This window comes from Malania oleifera, chromosome 13 (assembly GCF_029873635.1).
Source record: "Malania oleifera isolate guangnan ecotype guangnan chromosome 13, ASM2987363v1, whole genome shotgun sequence".
Lineage (NCBI taxonomy): Eukaryota > Viridiplantae > Streptophyta > Magnoliopsida > Santalales > Ximeniaceae > Malania > Malania oleifera.
This window is the reverse complement of record NC_080429.1, coordinates 17707890-17727387: the sequence shown is the minus strand read 5'-3', so window position 1 is coordinate 17727387 and position 19498 is coordinate 17707890. Positions and strand designations below refer to the sequence as shown.

Sequence of the window (19498 nt, the reverse complement as noted above, 5' to 3'; positions counted from 1 at the left end):
CATAAATATATTATAACTATCGGATATACAACCCATAATTATAATGTTTTCTTTAATGTCAAATTTTTAATATTAAAAATATTTTTTAAATAATTGTAAAATTTTTATTAAGAATTTATTAATTATATTATGTGCAACAACTTATAATTATGAGCAAATACTAAGTTTGTACTAAACTGTTTTGTCTTATATTTTTGTTTTGTTTGGCCTTTGCAAAGCAAAAACGAGAAAAGAAAGAAGAAAAAAGGAAAGATAAAACTACTCACTGCTTTTCTTTTCTCTCTGCGCGAGGCATCCAGAACGACGTCGTTTCACATCACTACATGACGAGTGGCACCGCTGCTGAATATTTCCCGATCTAACGGTATGCATGCATACCATGGAGATCTCCAATCCAACGGCCCTAAATTGCTCTACCGCCAAACATAAGGCCGCAAACCCTAAACCTTTGTTTCTCCTCTTTCTCCTGCAACCGAAGCAGAGTGCCAAACCTTTCTTGTTGCAGGAGACGGCCCCCCACCCCTCTCTTCTTCTATCTGCATCCTTCCTTCTTCATCTGTCGATCTATCCGCATGCCTTCTCTCGCTTTTCACGATTCCCCCTCATCCGAAGGCCTTAAGCTCAAGAAGAAGGAGAAGAAGATGAAGGACATCGCTGAAATCGATACTTCGGTGGAGAGGAAGACGGACAAGAAGGACAAGAAGCGTAAGTCTGTGGAGATGGCGGAAGAGGACAACGAGGAAGCAAGGAGCGAAACGAGTGCTGAATTGGGCGAGCCGGTGAATGCTGCGACCGTTAAGAAGAAGAAGAAGAAGGCGAAGGTTGATGCGGAAGAGGGTGGGGAGGGCGAGGAGAACCCCAATGCTTTGACGAGGTTTCGGATTTCGGAGCGGCTGAGGGAGTTGTTGAAGTCGAAGGGTATTAAGTCGCTGTTTCCAATCCAAGCGATGACATATGATACTATTCTGGATGGCTCAGATTTGGTTGGTCGGGCGCGCACTGGACAGGTCTAATCTTTTCGTTTTTATTTATGCTTCTGTTTTAGTTATGCTTCTGTTTTGCGATTGTTTAAACTGAATGCAGAATTTGAGAATTTAGGCAGCTGGTCAGTTCTCCTATTTATTAGCTCAGATGGAAAAGAATAGTAGTATCCCTTAAAATCCTCACATTCTATAAAAGGCTAATAACTCAGGAGAAAAATCACTGTATCAGAGCTGAGATACACCTAACTCTCCCACTCAATGCTGAGAAGAGATTTCCACAACTGCCAAGCATAGGGGCAATGCAAAAGTAGATGCACAGTGCAACTAGCTAATGATATTTTCTTCATTTTTGGTTTTTTTTGATTAAGGGGGAATGATTTCTTGTGACATGAGAAGTTCAATGATTAAGAAAAAATATGTTGAAGACTACTTATCCAGTTAACGTCTGTCAAATACATTCTATCCAATTTGTAAGGGTAAGTTTACTTTGCGAAAGATTTAAGAATTTATAAAGATGAAGGTACGACATGTGAATTTATTTTAAGTCAAGTGGGCTTCTCAGTTCAAGTTGATAATTGAAGTTGTTTCTTTGTGGGATAGTTGAGAGGCAATTTTTTGAGTTCCAAGCTGCTGAGATCAATATAACTGTGCTACTAGGATAGTTGTTTTGACTTTTGACAAGTTTTGGGAGCAGAGGCTAGCTCTATGGAATATGGATGACTTCTTATTGGGTTATGTTTTTGGAGGTGGCAATTTGAAGGGGGTGATATGAACATGCTTCACAAAGGACATAGGATTTGTGTTGTACTTCTCTTGATATTTACTCATGGTTGTCATCAAATAATAATCATATGCTTGAAATGGCCTGGAAAACTAATTGACAATAGGTGTCAGAAAGATGAATGATTTTAGATTCAAGAACTTAGTAGGCATAGTACCCTCATAGATGGCCTGTTTAAACAATCTGTTGTTTTCAAAATGAAACAGTGATGCAGCGGCAGCATCAATGATCTGCAGCCATGAGAGATAGAAGGGAGAAGAGGGGAAGAAGAAGAAGAAGAAGGAAGGAGGCGAGTAGAGAGGTGAGGTGCAGGGGGGGGGGGTGGGAAATCACGTGCTCAATTCGAATTCAAATTCATTGATAACTACCTATAACATGGCTTTCACACACTATTTATAAGGAAGCCTCTAACGCATGAAATTACACATATCCTCCTAAAACTAGAATTACATTATATCCCTAAGATATACGAATATTACAAGCAAGCCCCCAAATACATAGAATCCTATACTAGTTAATATTAAACTCACAATTAACTATAACTAAACCCAACAATCCCTTGATCCAATACTTCTTAATTATTCACGAACAAGGATCTTACCAAGGTCTTGCTTATTGTCCTACATCAAATCTCCCTCAAGCCTCAGTAAGAAAAAAATTCTACCTTGAATTTTGATATGTTGGAGGATTAGAAGGTAAAATCAAACTTGGACTCTTCGAAAGCCATTGCTTGAGTGATACAAGAAACCATGTTGCATTGGCAACAACATAGACTTGAGTTGAGAATTAGCATCAATAAACATGTTGGGAATGACAAACTGAGTGATTGGAATGTTTGAAAGACTTTGGATGTCTTCTAGTACATTCATTTCCTTCTTTCTAGTGTCTTCAAGTTGAGTAACTCTTACATATTCCTTGTCTTGGTTGGTTGGTAGTATGGGTGTCAAGATGATATTCTTATGATTCTAGTGGGAGACGCATGTTCTCAAGTCCTTGAGTCACAACCAAATCTTCCGACCAAGTAGAACTGAGGGGTACATGGCCAATATTCATAGGTATGATATCACACCAAACATTAGAAAAAAATATTCATCCGTTTGGAAAGGAACCAAACATGTTCCACAAGCATGTAAAGTAGAGTTATCTACCCAAGATATCTCATAAGGCTTTGGTTGGGGTTCTTGATGAAGTTGTGGATGATTGACCCCATCTATAGAAACCAATTCATAGGACATCTTCAATCAATGATGATTTTGCAAACATTTCCTCCACACTTGAGAAAGGTGCAAAAAAGCTTGAAATTATGCCCACAGTACGATAAATGGAATTCCTTTACCAATTATTTATCAGAATATTGCCGGGTTTATACATATATAAACTGCAACTATGGCGAGTGCCTCCGCCTCGGTACGGGTGGTCTCGGGTTCGAGACTTGGGAGCAGCCTCTCCAAAAATGGGGGTAAGGCTTGCCGACATCCACCTCTACCAGACCTCACTCAAAGTGGGAGCCTTGTGCACTGGGTACGGCCTTTTATATATCACCCTAAGTACTTAACACAATTTAGCTACAATTTTCAATCTATTCATGTAAAACAGCAAGTTTGACTCTCAATTTTCAAGAACCATCTTCAAGTCACCTTTATCATGAGTATCACATAGAAATGAAACAAATTCACTTAGAAAACCAACCAACTGCTCCAATAAGACCTAATTTTTGATTCTGAATGTGACAATTTCTTGCTTTTCATTGCAAACTATCACACTTGCTTGCAAAATATCAAGTCCACACTCAAAATATCATGCTGCATATCAAATATCATGGAAGAAACGCCAAATATTGTGGCTGGAGCCATTTCTCGCGAGTCTGGAAGTTGCAGGGTATTACAGCTAGTTTTCTCATGTGTATTGCTGGAGCTTGAGTTGACAGCAGCAACTGTATGGTGATGAAACTTCAGCAGAGTGTGGATCTGGGCGTGAGGATTGCAATGGTGGCAGTGTGATGCAAAAAGCACAGGAAATCTAGGATATTTGGAAGGCTGACAGCTGGGGAACTTCGGCTTTTGTGGCCACATTGCTGTCAGATGATGATGAAAATTTGAGGGGAAGTGTTTTGGGTGTGGGGAGCGTCTGATTTTGATGGTGTGGGACATGTTGCCAGAATATTCTAGGAATGGGAAAATTGGGGACATGACTGAAATTTTTTAAAAAAATTCGGAATTGTTTTTCTGCTTCTTTTTTTTTTTTTTTTTTTTTTCCGAACAAAATTTCAGAACAGAGAGGATGGTTGAAGGGGGTGAATTTCTGGGATTGGGATTTAGAGAGAGAGAGAGAGAGAGAATTGAGGGAGAAGAAGAAGAAGAAGAAGAGAAGAAGAAAGAGAAAAGAGGAGAAGAGTGAAGGGAAAGTGGAGGGAAAAATGGTGGATTGGAATGAAGAGTCAATGATCTGCAGCCATGAGAGATAGAAGGGAGGAGAAGGGAAGAAGAAGGAAGAGGGAAGAGAGGAAATGTGAGGGGGAAAATCACATGTTCAATTTCAAGGTAAAAATGGAGGGAAAATGAGAGGGGGGTTGGAATGGAAGACTGGAGATCAAATTTGGGCTTTAAAAAATGATGCAGTGGTAGCATCAATGATCTGCAGCCATGAGAGATATAAGGGTGAAGAGGGGAAGAAGAAGAAGGAAGATGGAAGACAGGAGATGCAAGGTGGGAAATCACACGTTCAAGTCTGATTCAAATTCAACAACTACTACCTAAAACATAGCTTTTGCGCACCATTTATAAGAAAGCCTCCAAAACATGAAATTACACACATCACTAAAACTAGATGAAATTACAAACGTACTCATAAAATACACGAGTATTACAGACAAGCCCTCAAATACACATAATTCTATATTAGTTAATGCTAAACACACAATTAACTATAAACTAAACACAACAATCTCTTGAGCCCATTCTTCTTCATTATCCTTCAATAGGATCTTTCCTAGGTCTTGCTTCTTGTCTTACATCAATCAGCCTTTGAACTTAGTACCAAATTATTTTTTGTTTACCATTTTTGTGTTTCATGTTATGCTGTTTGTTTACTGTAAGAATCTTGTGAAATATTGGGCTTATGTCCATACTCTGCATGTGGCTGGCAGTTTTTAGTTTGGGTCCTTTGGGACAACCAGTTGTACCAATTTTTTTTTTTATACTTTGATTGCCTTTTTAATTCAAAATTGTCGCTACCAGTTATTTCATTTTATCATGAGCATGTATTATTTTTACCTTCATAATTGATTCGTTATTTTTATGCATTATGGATGACTTAACGTGGAATTGGGTTGTGGAATGAGGGTGGTAATGGAATTGACCTTGATTTCCTTTTTTCATTTGGTTTTCATAAATGAATTCCATCGGAGGGAAATGTTAATTCCTTATTTAATGGAATGGTGATTTTGCTATTCACTCGTGGGAATCACCAATCAATTTTTGCTTATTTTCTAACAAACCTCCAATATTTACATAATTCCAATTGAACCCCCATTGAACAACCACCTCACATCACAACATCATTGCAGACTAGAAGCTCTCCTTTTCTAGAAATACGATGGCAATGATATCAAACCACGAAATGAGTATCATCTGCTGCTGTGAGACATCTTCCACCCCTCTATTTCTTCATCTTCATTTTGCTTTTCTTGTCTCCCGAACCCTTCAATGTCTCAGATTCTCTTGGTTCCTAGTCTCATACGGTAGCTTAGATTCCCTTCTTCCCCTTCCTTTTCTTCGTCTTCTTCTTCCTTTTGATTAAAAGGTCATGGTCTCATTCATATTGGTCGGCAATTGATATTTGCTTCTAAGAGAGCAAGTGAATCTCGTTTTTGGCAGAAGAGAGGGCTTCTTGAACAGATTGTTCAATCCTTTGCTCATGGGAGGTATGAACCCGAATTCATTGTGGAAACTTGCGGGGATGATATAGAAGTGCCGTTAGGATGGGAGAACTGTACACTAGCTATGCTTTGTTGACGTTCCACCGCATAACATTAAACAATTGCCTATTAGCTTGTCGATTGAGAACAATGGAATCTTAGAAACATCTTTTTAACAAGGTTAATTTTGAAAGTAATTATATATATATATTTTAAAATAACCATAACTTTGATATTCTTTTAATTCATGATGTATTACAACAATAAGTATGAGGGCATGATTGGACTTCTATGCTCGAAAGACTGCAAATAACAGTAATTCTGTTATATGAATATTTCCAAGAAATGATTTATTCTTGACTTTTGGCCATTGTTGAAGGATATCAAATGTTAGAAAGGAATCAGATTTGGAGTTCAATTAGTCATTTTGTGTGAGTATCCAAATGCAACACTCCATTCAAATACTATTTCTTGGTTCAATCCCACTTGTGCTTGGGTTCCATTCAGCAAACCATATAATGTAAGTATGTTCAAGGTGGTGTCTAATTATCAATTTTTGGTAATATTGTTTTCGAGGCTCTTTGTTTGCACTTATTTACATCTAAATTCTAAATAGTGGCCATGTCTAATTTGGTTTGTTATTAAGTGAACACATTGACTTGTTTGGGAATGCATCTAAGTGAGCTCCTTTTTTTCGGTCACTCTTCTTCCCATTGCATAATGAGTTTCAGGCACATGCACCTCCCTCCTCCTCCCCCTCCCCCTCATGAAAATTTTAGGTGCATCAGCGAGCTTCTCTAGATTCATGAATCCTTCTTTCCTTCTCTAGATTCATGAAGTATTGCATTGGATCTCTATTCACCCTCATCTTCTTCTTTCATCCTCCATTTCCCCCTGCAGAAGAACTGGCAGATCCACACAGGCCATTCAAGGCCATAGCTTCCAAACTTGAGTTGAGAAATGAAGTGCTCCAACCCTCTGCAACTTTTAATCTACAAGATTATGTTCTGCAATTTTTTGTTCTTTTTCCAACTCCTCCAAGATCTTTATTTTTTTTTTTAATTTTTGATCTCTTTGTGAGATCTGTGATTTATACTGTCAATTTTGTTTTTTTGGTTTTTTTAATATCTGTATTTTTGGGGTAATTTTTTCCCTCTTGTCTGAGAGGAATGTGTTTTTTGTGTATAATTTGGTATTTTTTTTGCTTATTCAAAGGATCAAAACCAAACAAGTATGAACAATTCAGTCCCCAATGGTTAAATAAGGGTCTGAATCCTATTTATTAATGCAGAATTTATTTTGGATCTCAGTATTTAACATTCTATTCAACCAAAGGTACGATTGATACATACCCATAAAAATGCTTTTATCAATGGAAGAAAGTGAATAAGACACTGCTACTTACTACTTATGGGACTGACGAATAAAGAGGGTACATTGGAATGATGCTTCACATCTTTGCATGGACTTCTTTAAATATATATTTTTTATTTGTATAGTTCTACTCATTCTCGTAACAGTGGACTGCACAATGTCATTGTTTCCAAATAAAAAAAATTGCCTCTAAATAAACAATTGGACCTCTATTCAAATACAGTGAAAAAAATGATGATAAACCACTCTGATCTTAGGTGATATCCCAAGAATGTGCACTAAATGAAGCTAGTCCTATTCTCCAAAATATATATATAGTTTTTCCAGAATATTGACTTCAGGAATAATGGGATGCAAATTAATCTTTTTTCCCCTCAAAATTTTTTATTTTAAAAATGATGGGTGGCATGTTAAAAAGAGTTAGCACCTCTCTATCTCTCATTCACATGCACATGCACAACACAAAATTTTTCTTTTTTTCTTTGATTAATAATAAATAAATAAAATGAAAGCAACACAATTACACAAGTTGTTTTTAAGATATAGATTCTATTCATGGGATGGATGTACTGTAAGGATTGTACGATAACACAGTCATTTGCAATTCTAATTTCAGCTAATGAAGTATGTTGTTTGGGTTCTTGGCAGATATTATTGCGTGGGTGCCATTTATATAAGTTAGCATATGTTCTCTATACCCCTCAACGGTGGGAGGATTGGGACAATAACTTTGCTACATTATTTTCTTGCTTTCTTATAAAACTTTGACTTCAGAAAATGTAATAAGGTATTTAGATAAGTATTTTCTTTTTCCAACTGGTCAGCAATATTTTTAGTAGAATGTATGATTCCAATTTTAGGGTCAGAGCATAAGTTATATTTTACGTTATGTATGTAGTTTTTCTCCATGAGATTAACGTGAAGAAAGAGGGTAAGCAACAATAGAAAGATTTTTTTTGCTCTTGCTCATTGTCTATCTTATTTTGAAAAATGTTTCGCAGTTGGGATGTGTAAGTACTACAAGAAATGTTTTAATAAGCTTATTAAAAATGCAATTTTTGAAAGAACTTATAATGTATACTAAAATATGTGTCTAGAAGACTTAAGTGCCATGGTAATCTTATGATTGTGTTTTGTAAAATAAGAAAGTGCCAGATGGTACACTATATTTGTTTTTTCAGCATCTAATCTTGCTTACAGCCTGCATTGTTGTAGATTGTTGCTTACTGGTGATGAGTGAAAAGTGCTGACTTTCTTGTTTTTATTAATTATTTCTCATTATGTGATTGATATACTTTTCTGTTTCATGCACTGAATACTATTTCTTTTGGCTGTATGCATTCATGCAGGGTAAAACTCTTGCCTTTGTGTTGCCCATCTTGGAGTCTTTGGTAAATGGGCCTTCAAAAGATTCACGGAAGACTGGGTATGGGAGGGCACCAAGTGTTTTAGTGCTTCTGCCAACCAGGGAATTGGCCCAACAGGTATATTGCAAGGGTCATTGTTGTAGGGATTTCCACTTGACAATCTTCTCTGTGTTATCAATTTTTTTAAAAGAATTAATATTTTTGTGTTTACTAGGTGCATGCTGACTTTGAAGTTTATGGTGGAGCATTGGGGTTGTCTTCTTGTTGTTTATATGGTGGAGCCCCCTACCGTTCTCAAGAGATTCAATTAAAAAGGGGGGTTGATATAGTTGTTGGCACACCGGGTCGCATAAAGGTTTGTGTGTGTGTGTGTGTGTGTTTTTTTTTTTAACAATTGCACCCAAGTTCCTGGTGCCAGATATGCATATATCGTTAGGGTTGCTTGTGTGAAATATATCATTTCATTTTTTAATTTCTTTGCAAATTTTGGTGCAGGACCACATAGAAAGGCAAAATATTGACTTGAGTTATTTGAAGTTCCGTGTCCTTGATGAGGCTGATGAAATGTTGAGGATGGGATTTGTTGATGATGTTGAACTTATTTTAGGTATGTAAGTTCTCATATTAGTTTCCTTCAGATTTATCATTTTCTCATCGTTGAACTATATTACCTTACACACGATCTAGTGTACAGAAGCCAAGTCTCTCAATCTGAGATGTTTGTGCATTTTTTGAGCCTGTCTATAACAGGATGAATTGATAAAAGGATGAGAACATGCAGCATCCATTCCCGTCTCTGCTCCGGGTGAACTTATAGGTTCATTCTTCTAGGTTGACTTGCAATGGGCCTTATCCGTAGGCTCATTTTTTTTGATAGAAAAAATTTATCAAGATAGAATTTACAAGGAGGATGAGAGATCCTCAAAAAACAAAAACGAAAATAAGAGAAGCTAATGCAACAAGCCAAAATTAAGCAAGGAAGGCAACCAATTGGGCTGGATAGGAGAAAAATTGTCAGAATTTCTTGTAGCGAACCCTCACATGGAAGCAACAAAGAAAAAAACAATCCTGTCCAAATCAAATCCACAGATGAACCAGAATCTGGAAAAATTCAGCCATCTGTCAAGCCAAAGAACCCATATAAATGCAGGCATGACACATTGCCACAATATATTAACCTTTTTTATGCCTTCCAAATCCTCTAAAATCAATTAAAAAAATGCCTCCAAAGAATGAGTGCAAAGCCAATATTCTTTCAACAAACTGAACAGTTTGTCCCATAAGCACCAAGGCACGGGCTGATGAAGAAACAAATGAGCATGATCCTTCTGATTAGCATTAGATGAACACAAACCTCGGGAGAAGGAGCCATAGATGGCCTTCAAATCTGCAGCAGATTGTTGGGTTCAACTCGGTTAAGAATGGCAGTCCACTGGAAAGCCTTTGCCTTAGAAGGAATTTTAGCTTCCACACTCTATTAGCCAGAGCATAAGAATGAAAAGACCATGTTTAGATGAAAATAAAACAATTTATGAGATAAAACATCTGAATATTAAAAACCGAATCCTAACAACCCTACAGCAGAAATATCAAAAGGAATCTAACAAGATCAGAAGTGAAGAAAGTTCCTATGCTTCCCTATCATCAAGATTCTGATGAAATTGAAAATCTCAAGAAACAACATAACCATCCATAATGAGGAACGATGACATAGGAGCACCAGGATGCAAATAAAGATGAACTATAAGAGGAGAAAAGCAACTGAAAACGGCAATTCCTAAAGTCTTAGGTTGACCATTCGCTTATTTTCTGTCTTGCTGAATTGATTGATTCTCCCCCTGAATTAAATGAATTGATCTAAACTGATTGATTCATATGATTTGGAACCTATCAAATCCTGTTGGACTCAACTGGTTTACAACCCTCAAAAAAAGCCTTTTTGCTGCTCTGTTGTTATATGATTGCCTTCAGTTCCTTCTCTATTCCATTTCTGTCCTCAAAATGAAGAGAAAACAGAAGTTAGGCCTTCTGTTGCCTCATATGCTCTTGGAGGATTATAGTGTTCTCCTATTGAGAAGAAGGCATAGAATTATGGTTGGCTGAGTAAGGTGGTATTGATGTTTGGCTGTCTTCTTAAGATTCAAAGCTTGGCTTTTTATTAGTTTTTGAATTCAGTTTGTTAATTTTTTTATTTACATTTTCTTGCTTTTTAGTTAGGGAAAGAATATGCATGAAATATATATATATATATATATATATATATACACACGTATGTATGTATGTATGTATGTATGTATATTTGTTAAACACCAAAACTTCAATTGTTCATTAATTTTTCTTGATTCTTTCCCTTAAACACCAAAATTTTTGGTTTTTTTTTTTTTTCAAAAATTAATTTTTCTTGACTCTTTCCTTCATTTTTATTGTTTAGAAAAAGCACATGCATGGAATATGATTTTTTGGTTAAATTTCAATATATTTTACTATTTTGTTTGTTGTACATATATGAATGTTGTTTGGAATCAATATGTTTTACTATTTTTACCTGTATGATCCTGTTACTAAACTTCACTGGACGTGAGATTGGTATAATTAACCTGCTGTTCGTTGGATTTTGCAGGCAAGGTGGAGGATGTCCGCAAAGTTCAGACACTTCTCTTCAGTGCCACCTTACCAGGCTGGGTGAAGGATGTGTGTTTCTACTCGATTTTTTTGGATACTATCTATTTCAATTAAAAATTAAAATTTCTAACATTATTTTTTATATAATTATGCTACAACTTCAAATATCGATAATAGTTTTTCCCTTCAACAATCACCTCCTATTTTGACTGAAACTGGTGTTTCGCATTGCCAGATTGCTTCTAAGTTTTTTAAGCCGAATAAGAAAACTGCTGATCTTGTCGGTAATGAGAAAATGAAGGCTAGTACCAATGTTAGACACATTGTTATTCCCTGTTCCAGTTCAGCCAGACCCCAGCTTATCCCTGATATTATTCGTTGTTATAGCAGGTTCGTTTTTTCTAGCATTTTTCAACTTAATAATAGTGTTTTTCCATATGAAGTTTCTGGTTTACTTCTCAATTCATGTGGGATGGCTTGGATTCAGTGGTGGCCGTACGATTATTTTCACGGAGACAAAGGACTCTACTGCTCAACTTGCTGGAGTATTGCCAGGGGCACGGGCTTTGCATGGAGACATACAGCAGTCTCAACGTGAGGCAAGTCTGATGGACCATTTTCTATTTCTTGTAGTTGTGATTATGCAAATTCGATGCAGCTAAATTTCTTATTTCTAGCATTTTATAGGAAGTAGACTTTGTACAATATGTTCCATGCTAGAGACATATCAGAGTGGTTCCAGGCGTGTCAGAATTGTACAAGGCAAAAAATTGACAATTCGTCCAAAAAATAATTTGAGTCTGCAATTTTTTTTTTAAAGAAAATAGAAAATGATTCAATTTCCATATGTATTGCCCTGCCTGGATGGTATGCCTGCTTTTGGCCTTTGGTGGTTGATTTCAGCATGAAATAATGTGTTCAGAATCCCTAGGGCCAATGCAATATTTTCTTGGGAGCTACTTAAGATAATCTTTAGATAATCTTTTTAATTACTTGGCTTTGTGATGTCATGGTTCTGCTGTTGGTTCAAATTTATTTTCATGCGAACCGCTAAATAGTCCTTGTGTAATATGCACAACTATTCCTTGCCATATGAAGGGGAAGATTTATCATGCAGTATGAACTGAATGGAAATTAATAATTTTTCTTATGGTTATATATGAATTTTCCATCCCTCTGTTTTCAAGGCTCTGAACTGTGATCTGATACTTGCAGGTCACACTGTCTGGATTTAGATCTGGAAAATTTATGATATTAGTTGCCACAAATGTTGCAGCACGGGGTTTAGACATCAATGATGTGCAGTTAATCATTCAGGTGTGTGAATTCAAATGAGAACTTTTATTTTTAAATTATCTTCGTGTATGCTTATGTCAATGTTTTTGGTTTAGTGTGAACCTCCACGTGATGTAGAAGCTTACATCCATCGATCTGGGCGCACAGGGAGAGCTGGTAAATTCAGACTCTGGGAATTTCTTTAGGTTTATGATTGGGGTTTGATGTATTGTGTATTGATTCATTTGTTCTCTCTCTCCCTCTCTAGGAAATAGTGGGGTTGCTGTTATGCTTTATGATCCAAGAAAGTCAAACACATCTAAGATAGAAAGGGAATCTGGTGTGAAGTTTGAGCACATATCTGCTCCTCAGCCAACTGATGTTGCCAAAGCTGCTGGCATAGAAGCAGCAGGAACAATCACCCAAATTTCTGATAGGTATGCTGGGCTGCTGGCCCTTTTGTATCGTACGATGGGTGTTACTTGGATCAAATGTTAACGTACTTTTTAAATGCAGTGTTATTCCTGCATTCTTGTCTGCGGCTGAAGAGTTATTGAATACCTCTGGTTTATCAGCAGTAGAATTACTAGCAAAAGCTCTTGCAAAGGCTGCTGTGAGTTATTTTGTTGATTCTCTCTCTAAATGTAATTTTGTTTATTGTCATCTTTACATTTTTTTTCACTTATTTCATCTTCTGCAGGGTTATACTGACATAAAGAGCAGATCACTTCTCACTTCTATGGAGAACTATGTCACAATGCATCTTGAGGCTGGGAAACCCATCTATACACCATCGTGAGTGTTTTGTAACCTTTCTTTTCCTCCCTCTTGGCATCCCAGCTATATACATTCTTTTAGAGAGTAGAGACTAGAAATTTTGACTTCCGTCTGATTTGCATCTTCTTTGAGGAAACATCGGCCTCTGTTTATTTTCTTTCTTTGAGGAAAACATGAATATTTAAGCAGATCTTGGGTCCTTGACCTAAAGTTTCTGATGTAGATTTGAGGTTATTTCCTCCATGCTCAATGATCCCAGAACAGTTTTCTACTCTAATTGCAAGTTTTGGAATCATTTTGTAATTAATCTCTGGGTATTTTAAACCTGTTTGTGGGAGGGACTTTTGTTTATGCAATTGGAGAAGTGGACTTATCAAATACGTATGCATGTAGTTATTTGAGCTATTAGATATTGTCTTGACTCCATATTTTTCTCATATTGTGTTTTAGTTTCGCTTTTGGCATATTGAGGAGATTCTTGCCTGAGGAGAAGGTTGGGGCAGTGCAGGGTCTTACTCTTACTGCTGATGGAATGGGTGCGGTGTTCGATGTTCCAGTTGAAGATTTGGAGACATATCTTGCTGGTACTTCATATTCGACTCTTTTTTTTTGTAAATTGATAACTTTCCAATTTTCGCCTGCTTACCAAGAAGAATGCTGTTGCTAGTATGGTGTTACCTAGTGGGTCGTCAGAACTCCAAGTGGAGCTGCGGGATCTGCTTCCTTTGCTGCAGTTTTGCATCAATGATACTACTAGATCAAGGGTTTTCAAATGATCCTTGATTGCCTTTGTCGAATTGTTTTCACTGAATTCTGAATTCTGCAAGCATTGTAGTCACATTTTGTCAGTACTAAGCACTTTGCATTCTTAATTTTTATTGTGGTTGTAGGTCAGGAAAGTGCAGCTAATGTGAGTTTGGATGCGGTGAAAGTCTTGCCACGCTTGCAAGAAAGAGAGCAATCAAGAGGAGGAAGATTTAGCAGTGGAGGTCGTGGTGGCCGTGGTGGATTTTCTGACAGAGGTGGTAGGTTTTCAGGCGGTAGAGGGGGCAGGGGTGGCTTCTCTGATGGGAGAAATGGTAGATTTTCAAACTACAGTGGTGGGAGAGGTCGTGGCAATGCCAACAGATGGTGAGGTGCCTTGTGAAGGTTCAAATCTGGAGCTGGAAGAGGATGGTTGATATGTAGTAGAAGCCAAGTTATTTTGCCTGATGATGAAGAAAATATTTGAGGTAGGGCCACACATCTCAGTAATTGGAAAGCTATGTAGGTTCAATATGGGCTCTTCAGATTTTTCCCCCCCTTTTTTTTTTCTTTTTGCTATTGGTTCGTTGTCTATTTAATTTTATGGGGTTTTTTGTTTTACCTAGTTTTTGATGAAATTTTGTAGTAAATGGTGGAATATAGATTTCTCATATATTTTTGGTAACAGAGATTGTGTGTAGCATGTTTGACTTTACGATTTTTTGTGGAATATGATTAGTTTCATCACTCCTCACCTCAAAATGAGCATAAATATTATTTGGGTATTAATTTTCTCACTGGCAGTAGTTTGTATTTAAACTTTGAGGACTTGTGTTAGGCCTGTTCAGTGTGGGAAAATAACTTTTATTTTTTCAGATGCAACTGTAAAGATGCCACTTTCTGTTTTAGTTTTTCAACATTTATATGAATAATGGAATGGCCATTTTCAACCTTTATATATTGAAAAGTAAAGAATAACATGGTATGACAAGTATAAAGGAGGACATGGTTTGGTAAAAACTCTATGTTTGTTTAGAGTATTTGAATTTAAAAATATTGGACTATGATTTATTTGTTTTATGACAAGTTTACTCATTAATTTTTTTTTCTTAAAAGTTATGTCAAACAAACATTTTTGTGACATTTTCTTTTATTTGAATGATTTGGGAACATTATATTTAATATGTATTTTTTTAAAGATATATAAGTATTTTTTATTTTTAATGTATAATGTTTAAATAATAATAGAACTATTTTGTTATATTGATATCAATTAGTTGACTCAAAGCAATTAGATGGTTAGATAGTTCAATTTTAAAATTAATTAGATTTTTAAGATATTATATGGACCAATTTTTTAATTTAATTTTTTAAATTTATGTCATTTTAATATCATTCTATAGAGGGGGGTAAATAATTTTTCACGTATATTTAGCGGTTAACTAAAGATGAATTAGTGGAAGGTTCATTTTATTAATAAATTCATACCATTTAAGGGGTTATTTGGTAGTTTTCAAATTCTCAAGGAGTGGAATATCATATTCATAAAACTTAGGGAGTTTTACTAAATTTTATCATTTTTTTTTAAATTAAATTTTTTACTTGGGAGAAGCAAAATAAGCAAGCATTGACATTTATTTTTGCCACCTTCAAAGGGACTGCCAAACAGTGCCTTATAGAACCTATCCAAATTTTATAGATGTCACTGTTGGAGATGTTTCAAATTTTGAAAAATTTTTGTTGTTTATTTTCTGGTTAATATTGTTTTTCTTGGTATTATTTCAATAGTTTTTATTTTTTAATTTTCAACAATAGTAAGATGTTAATAATGATATTTATACAGTTAAATACCATTATTATGCTACAATAGCAAGTGTTGAAAGTTACTTTTTTATTCCTTTTATTTTTTAGAAGAATAGTATAACTCATAAAGTTTTGGAGTTTGTATGTGCACACAAACTTGAGCCTCAATGCGTCACTCATAAATCCTAGAGACTATGTGCACTATAAATATTTACAATGAGGGACTTTTGTTGTTTAAGGTGTAGCTCTTATACTTGGAGTTTTATAAACAAAGGAAGGGTGCTTCACAGTAGGGACTCGTTAACGAGTGTCATGTCCTCGTCGACGAGTAGATCTCGAGAGTAAGGAAAACTCAGAGTTTCTGAGATATTGAGAGCGGATTTAAAGAATCGTCAACGAGTGGTCTTCTGTGTCTTGTCGACGTGTAACACCCCGACCTCGAGGGGCCTGGAATATTAACTTTTTACTAGTGATTTACAGCGGAAGCAAAATAAACTCAATTTTTATTAAACCAAAGTACTAATTATTCATATTACAATCATTTATTTCAAAAGAAGAAAAATTACACAAATATAAATATCTGAAATCATACTAATATTTCTAATCAACATTTATTTTTTTACTCCCCATCTGTGTGCTTGCTAAGCCTGATTTCCGACATGTCCTTCAGAGTTATCTAAAATAAAATATGATTGGGGTGAGACGACGCTCAGTAAGTAAATAAGATTATTATTAGTGTGTGGCCAAAATGAGTTTTTTTAAAATTTTGTAAAACAATATTTAATACTATAACTTCAAAATTTCTTTTAGAATAAATATAAATTTAAAAATTTTTGCATAAAACTTTTGTCATCAATTACAACAGTAAAATTTTATAATTATATATTATAACTGTTAAATTAAACTTTTAACTTTAAAACTGTATAAACATTTAATGATAAACATACATATAATTTTCCTTATACATTTTCTTTAGATCGTCATTTAAGCACCAAAATGATCATTTTCACGTAAACTGACACTTTTCCTTCAAATCATCAGTAACTTTGTACACGTAATTAAATATGTATAAATATATATATTATAAAAAAAACCACCCTTAGGCCTGTTTGCCGTAAGTCATGTTTACCCCCATGATTGGGTTGTACGGTCTGAAGACTGGACTTAACTGGCTGGCCGACCAAACTAAATCAACGTACGTAAACTTTAAGTGAGATTTTTCTTATTAAGTCCTGATCCAGAACTAAGTGTGCACTCAGGAGAAATCCACTAACATAAATAATCACTCTGTAAACAGTGTGGGTGCACTCTGATCCGTATAAACTTTAAGTTGCGGTACCGAGCATCTGTAACTTTGAACTTTAGTTACCATAAGGAGTTTTAAAATCATCTTATTATAGTTTATGCAATATAAAATAATATCGTAAAAATCTCATCTTTACTCATATTTTCATAAAAAATGCAACATACAATTAAACTCATGACACACAATTTTTGTGTAAAAAATATATATAATTTTATTTTTGAATAGAAAGAAATGCTGAAAATTTACCCGAGAGGATTAGAACATTTCTTAACCCAAAAATAGTTGTAAATATATTAAAGATAGAACTGGTATAATTAAATATGCGTAAAAATAAACTCATAGTAATTTTGTGAAACTAATTAACATAATTGAAATTTATTTATAAAATAAATTCGGGTATAAATTATAAATAAAAAAAAAAAACTAACATAATCAAAATTTACTTACCTTCTTCTTTTACCGCGTGCTACGAACACAATAACTATCGTTAAGAAATGAGATCGGAAAGAGTGGGTGAGTGAGAACTTATTCAAAAATTCTCTCTCCACCACAAATTCTTTCACTCACTAATTCTTCTCTTCCTTGGAAAATTGTTGTGAAAAATGAAGGTTGAGAGCTCCCTATTTATAGGAAAATTTTGAGAAAGAAATGAAATTTATAAAAGTGTGGGGAGATGGGTGAAATTATAATTTTTTTAAAATTAAAGAATGGGTAAGAGATGGGTTAAGTATAGGATGGGGATGGAGGCCATGTGGGAGTGTTTGCCACCATTCTCATTAAATAAATTTTTAATTAATCACTTACCTAATTAATTAGTCAATTAGTTAATTAATTATTTTATTATTTTATTATTTTATTATTTTTCTTAATTATTATTATTATTATTGTTTTTACTTTTAAACTATTTTTAGTATTTATTTATTTTTGAACAAGAATCAAATTTGAATTTTGAAAACTCATGTGGGCCCCACACAACTTCGAGACCCGAATGGATCTTAAGTAATTTGAATAACTCTTATACGATTTTATACATCCTACATAGTTTTGAGACTCGTGTAAACCTCCATATGGCTTCGGGACTCATGTGGGCCCCACACAGTCTTGTGGGCCCCGCATAGGATACCTATTTATTATTATTTTATCATATATTTTTACAAATTATATCAGTCAAAACATTATTTTATGTACTTATATACGTATATAAACAGTGTCTTGTGGCTCCAGGACTCATGTGGATCCTACATAATTTTGTGGACCCCACATATGATACCTATATTATTATCATCTTATTATGTATTTTTACAAATTATGTCTGTCAAAACACTATTTTATGTATATATACTTATTTACGTATACAAATAGTGTCTATCATGTTTATCCTATGAAATTCCATTTTGACTAGGCCGACCTCCAGGGAACGACTAAGCCGCAATGGTCTCTGAGCACTTGCTAAGACAAGGTCTTTCTTAGGCATCAAACATGAAATCAAGGATCTTACAGAAAAATACTTCTGTATTGATATTAACTTACTGACCATTTTTATTATTTTATTATTATTGTACTTTAATTTTGTGTATATATATATATATATATATATATATATATATATTTTTTTTGGGGTCATCACACGACGAGTGCCCTGTTCTTGTCGACGAGTACTTTTGGGCTGCGAACAGGTTTTTGAATTTTGAATTTGAACGTTGGGGTGGTTGGGTAATTGGAGGGAAACCTCCGAGAGACTATTATATATGTCATTCTGGACGTGTATTGACAGTGAGAGTGATCATTTGTGAAACATATTGTGTACTTTGATATTTCCTTAGTGAAATTCCTGTGCCATTACTTCTGTGAATATAAGTTTTACCGAATTACGTAAATTTTATTGTTGTGCTTGTTGTTTCTTATTTACTAGTTGAGTTTAATTAGCTTGTTGCGTTTTTTATTTCGTTGTGCGTCTTATATTTGATCCTTATTACAACAACTTCCTTAATGGGTGTGAAATCATTTTTAAGGATAGTAGTTCTAGTGTTCTACCAGGTCTCAACTTTTTTGTAGTAATTTTTTTTGCTAGTTTAATTTAGTTACTATTTGATTAGGTCTTAATTTCTTACCATCATAATCCCACAACAAGTGTGTACTAAAGAGTTTTTAGGTTTATAAAAATAGTTCATACACTAAATCATGAGAGTTTCCTTTTATAAGATAAAACTATAAGACTAATGTGTCAAAACAAAAATAATATCTAACTGGAGTAAGGCTGAGACTGTTATAATATTAATTTATAATAAAACCAAATACATGAGTTAGATTGTGGATGTGTTTAGCGTACAAATTATTTGACCGGATGTGAATATTTTGACAAAAAATAAAAAATAAAAAACAAAATAAAGGAAGACAAAGCTAGAATTACAGATTATACATATAGGCTAAGATTTCTTATAGAAACTTTTTCCAAATTAATTTATATATTTTGAGCCATTAGAAACTTAACCCTATTCATCGAGTTTATCATATTTGTTTTAAAGTTGGATGAGATTGTGTTAAAAATAG

General features: G+C 34.7%; 1 protein-coding gene across 1 annotated transcript; it reads left to right on the top strand.

Annotated features, from left to right (window-relative positions):
* The first annotated feature begins 391 nt into the window (after nt 1-391).
* LOC131146546 (DEAD-box ATP-dependent RNA helicase 7) lies at nt 392-14601 on the top strand. Its single transcript, XM_058096196.1, has 14 exons — nt 392-1007; nt 8404-8538; nt 8636-8776; nt 8917-9028; nt 11042-11112; nt 11279-11433; nt 11531-11642; nt 12259-12360; nt 12435-12495; nt 12587-12755; nt 12835-12931; nt 13019-13113; nt 13546-13679; nt 13986-14601. The coding sequence occupies exons 1-14, from the start codon at nt 573-575 to the stop codon at nt 14228-14230; spliced, it is 2064 nt and encodes a 687-aa protein (XP_057952179.1). The 5' UTR covers nt 392-572; the 3' UTR covers nt 14231-14601.
* Nucleotides 14602-19498: the final 4897 nt, after the last annotated feature.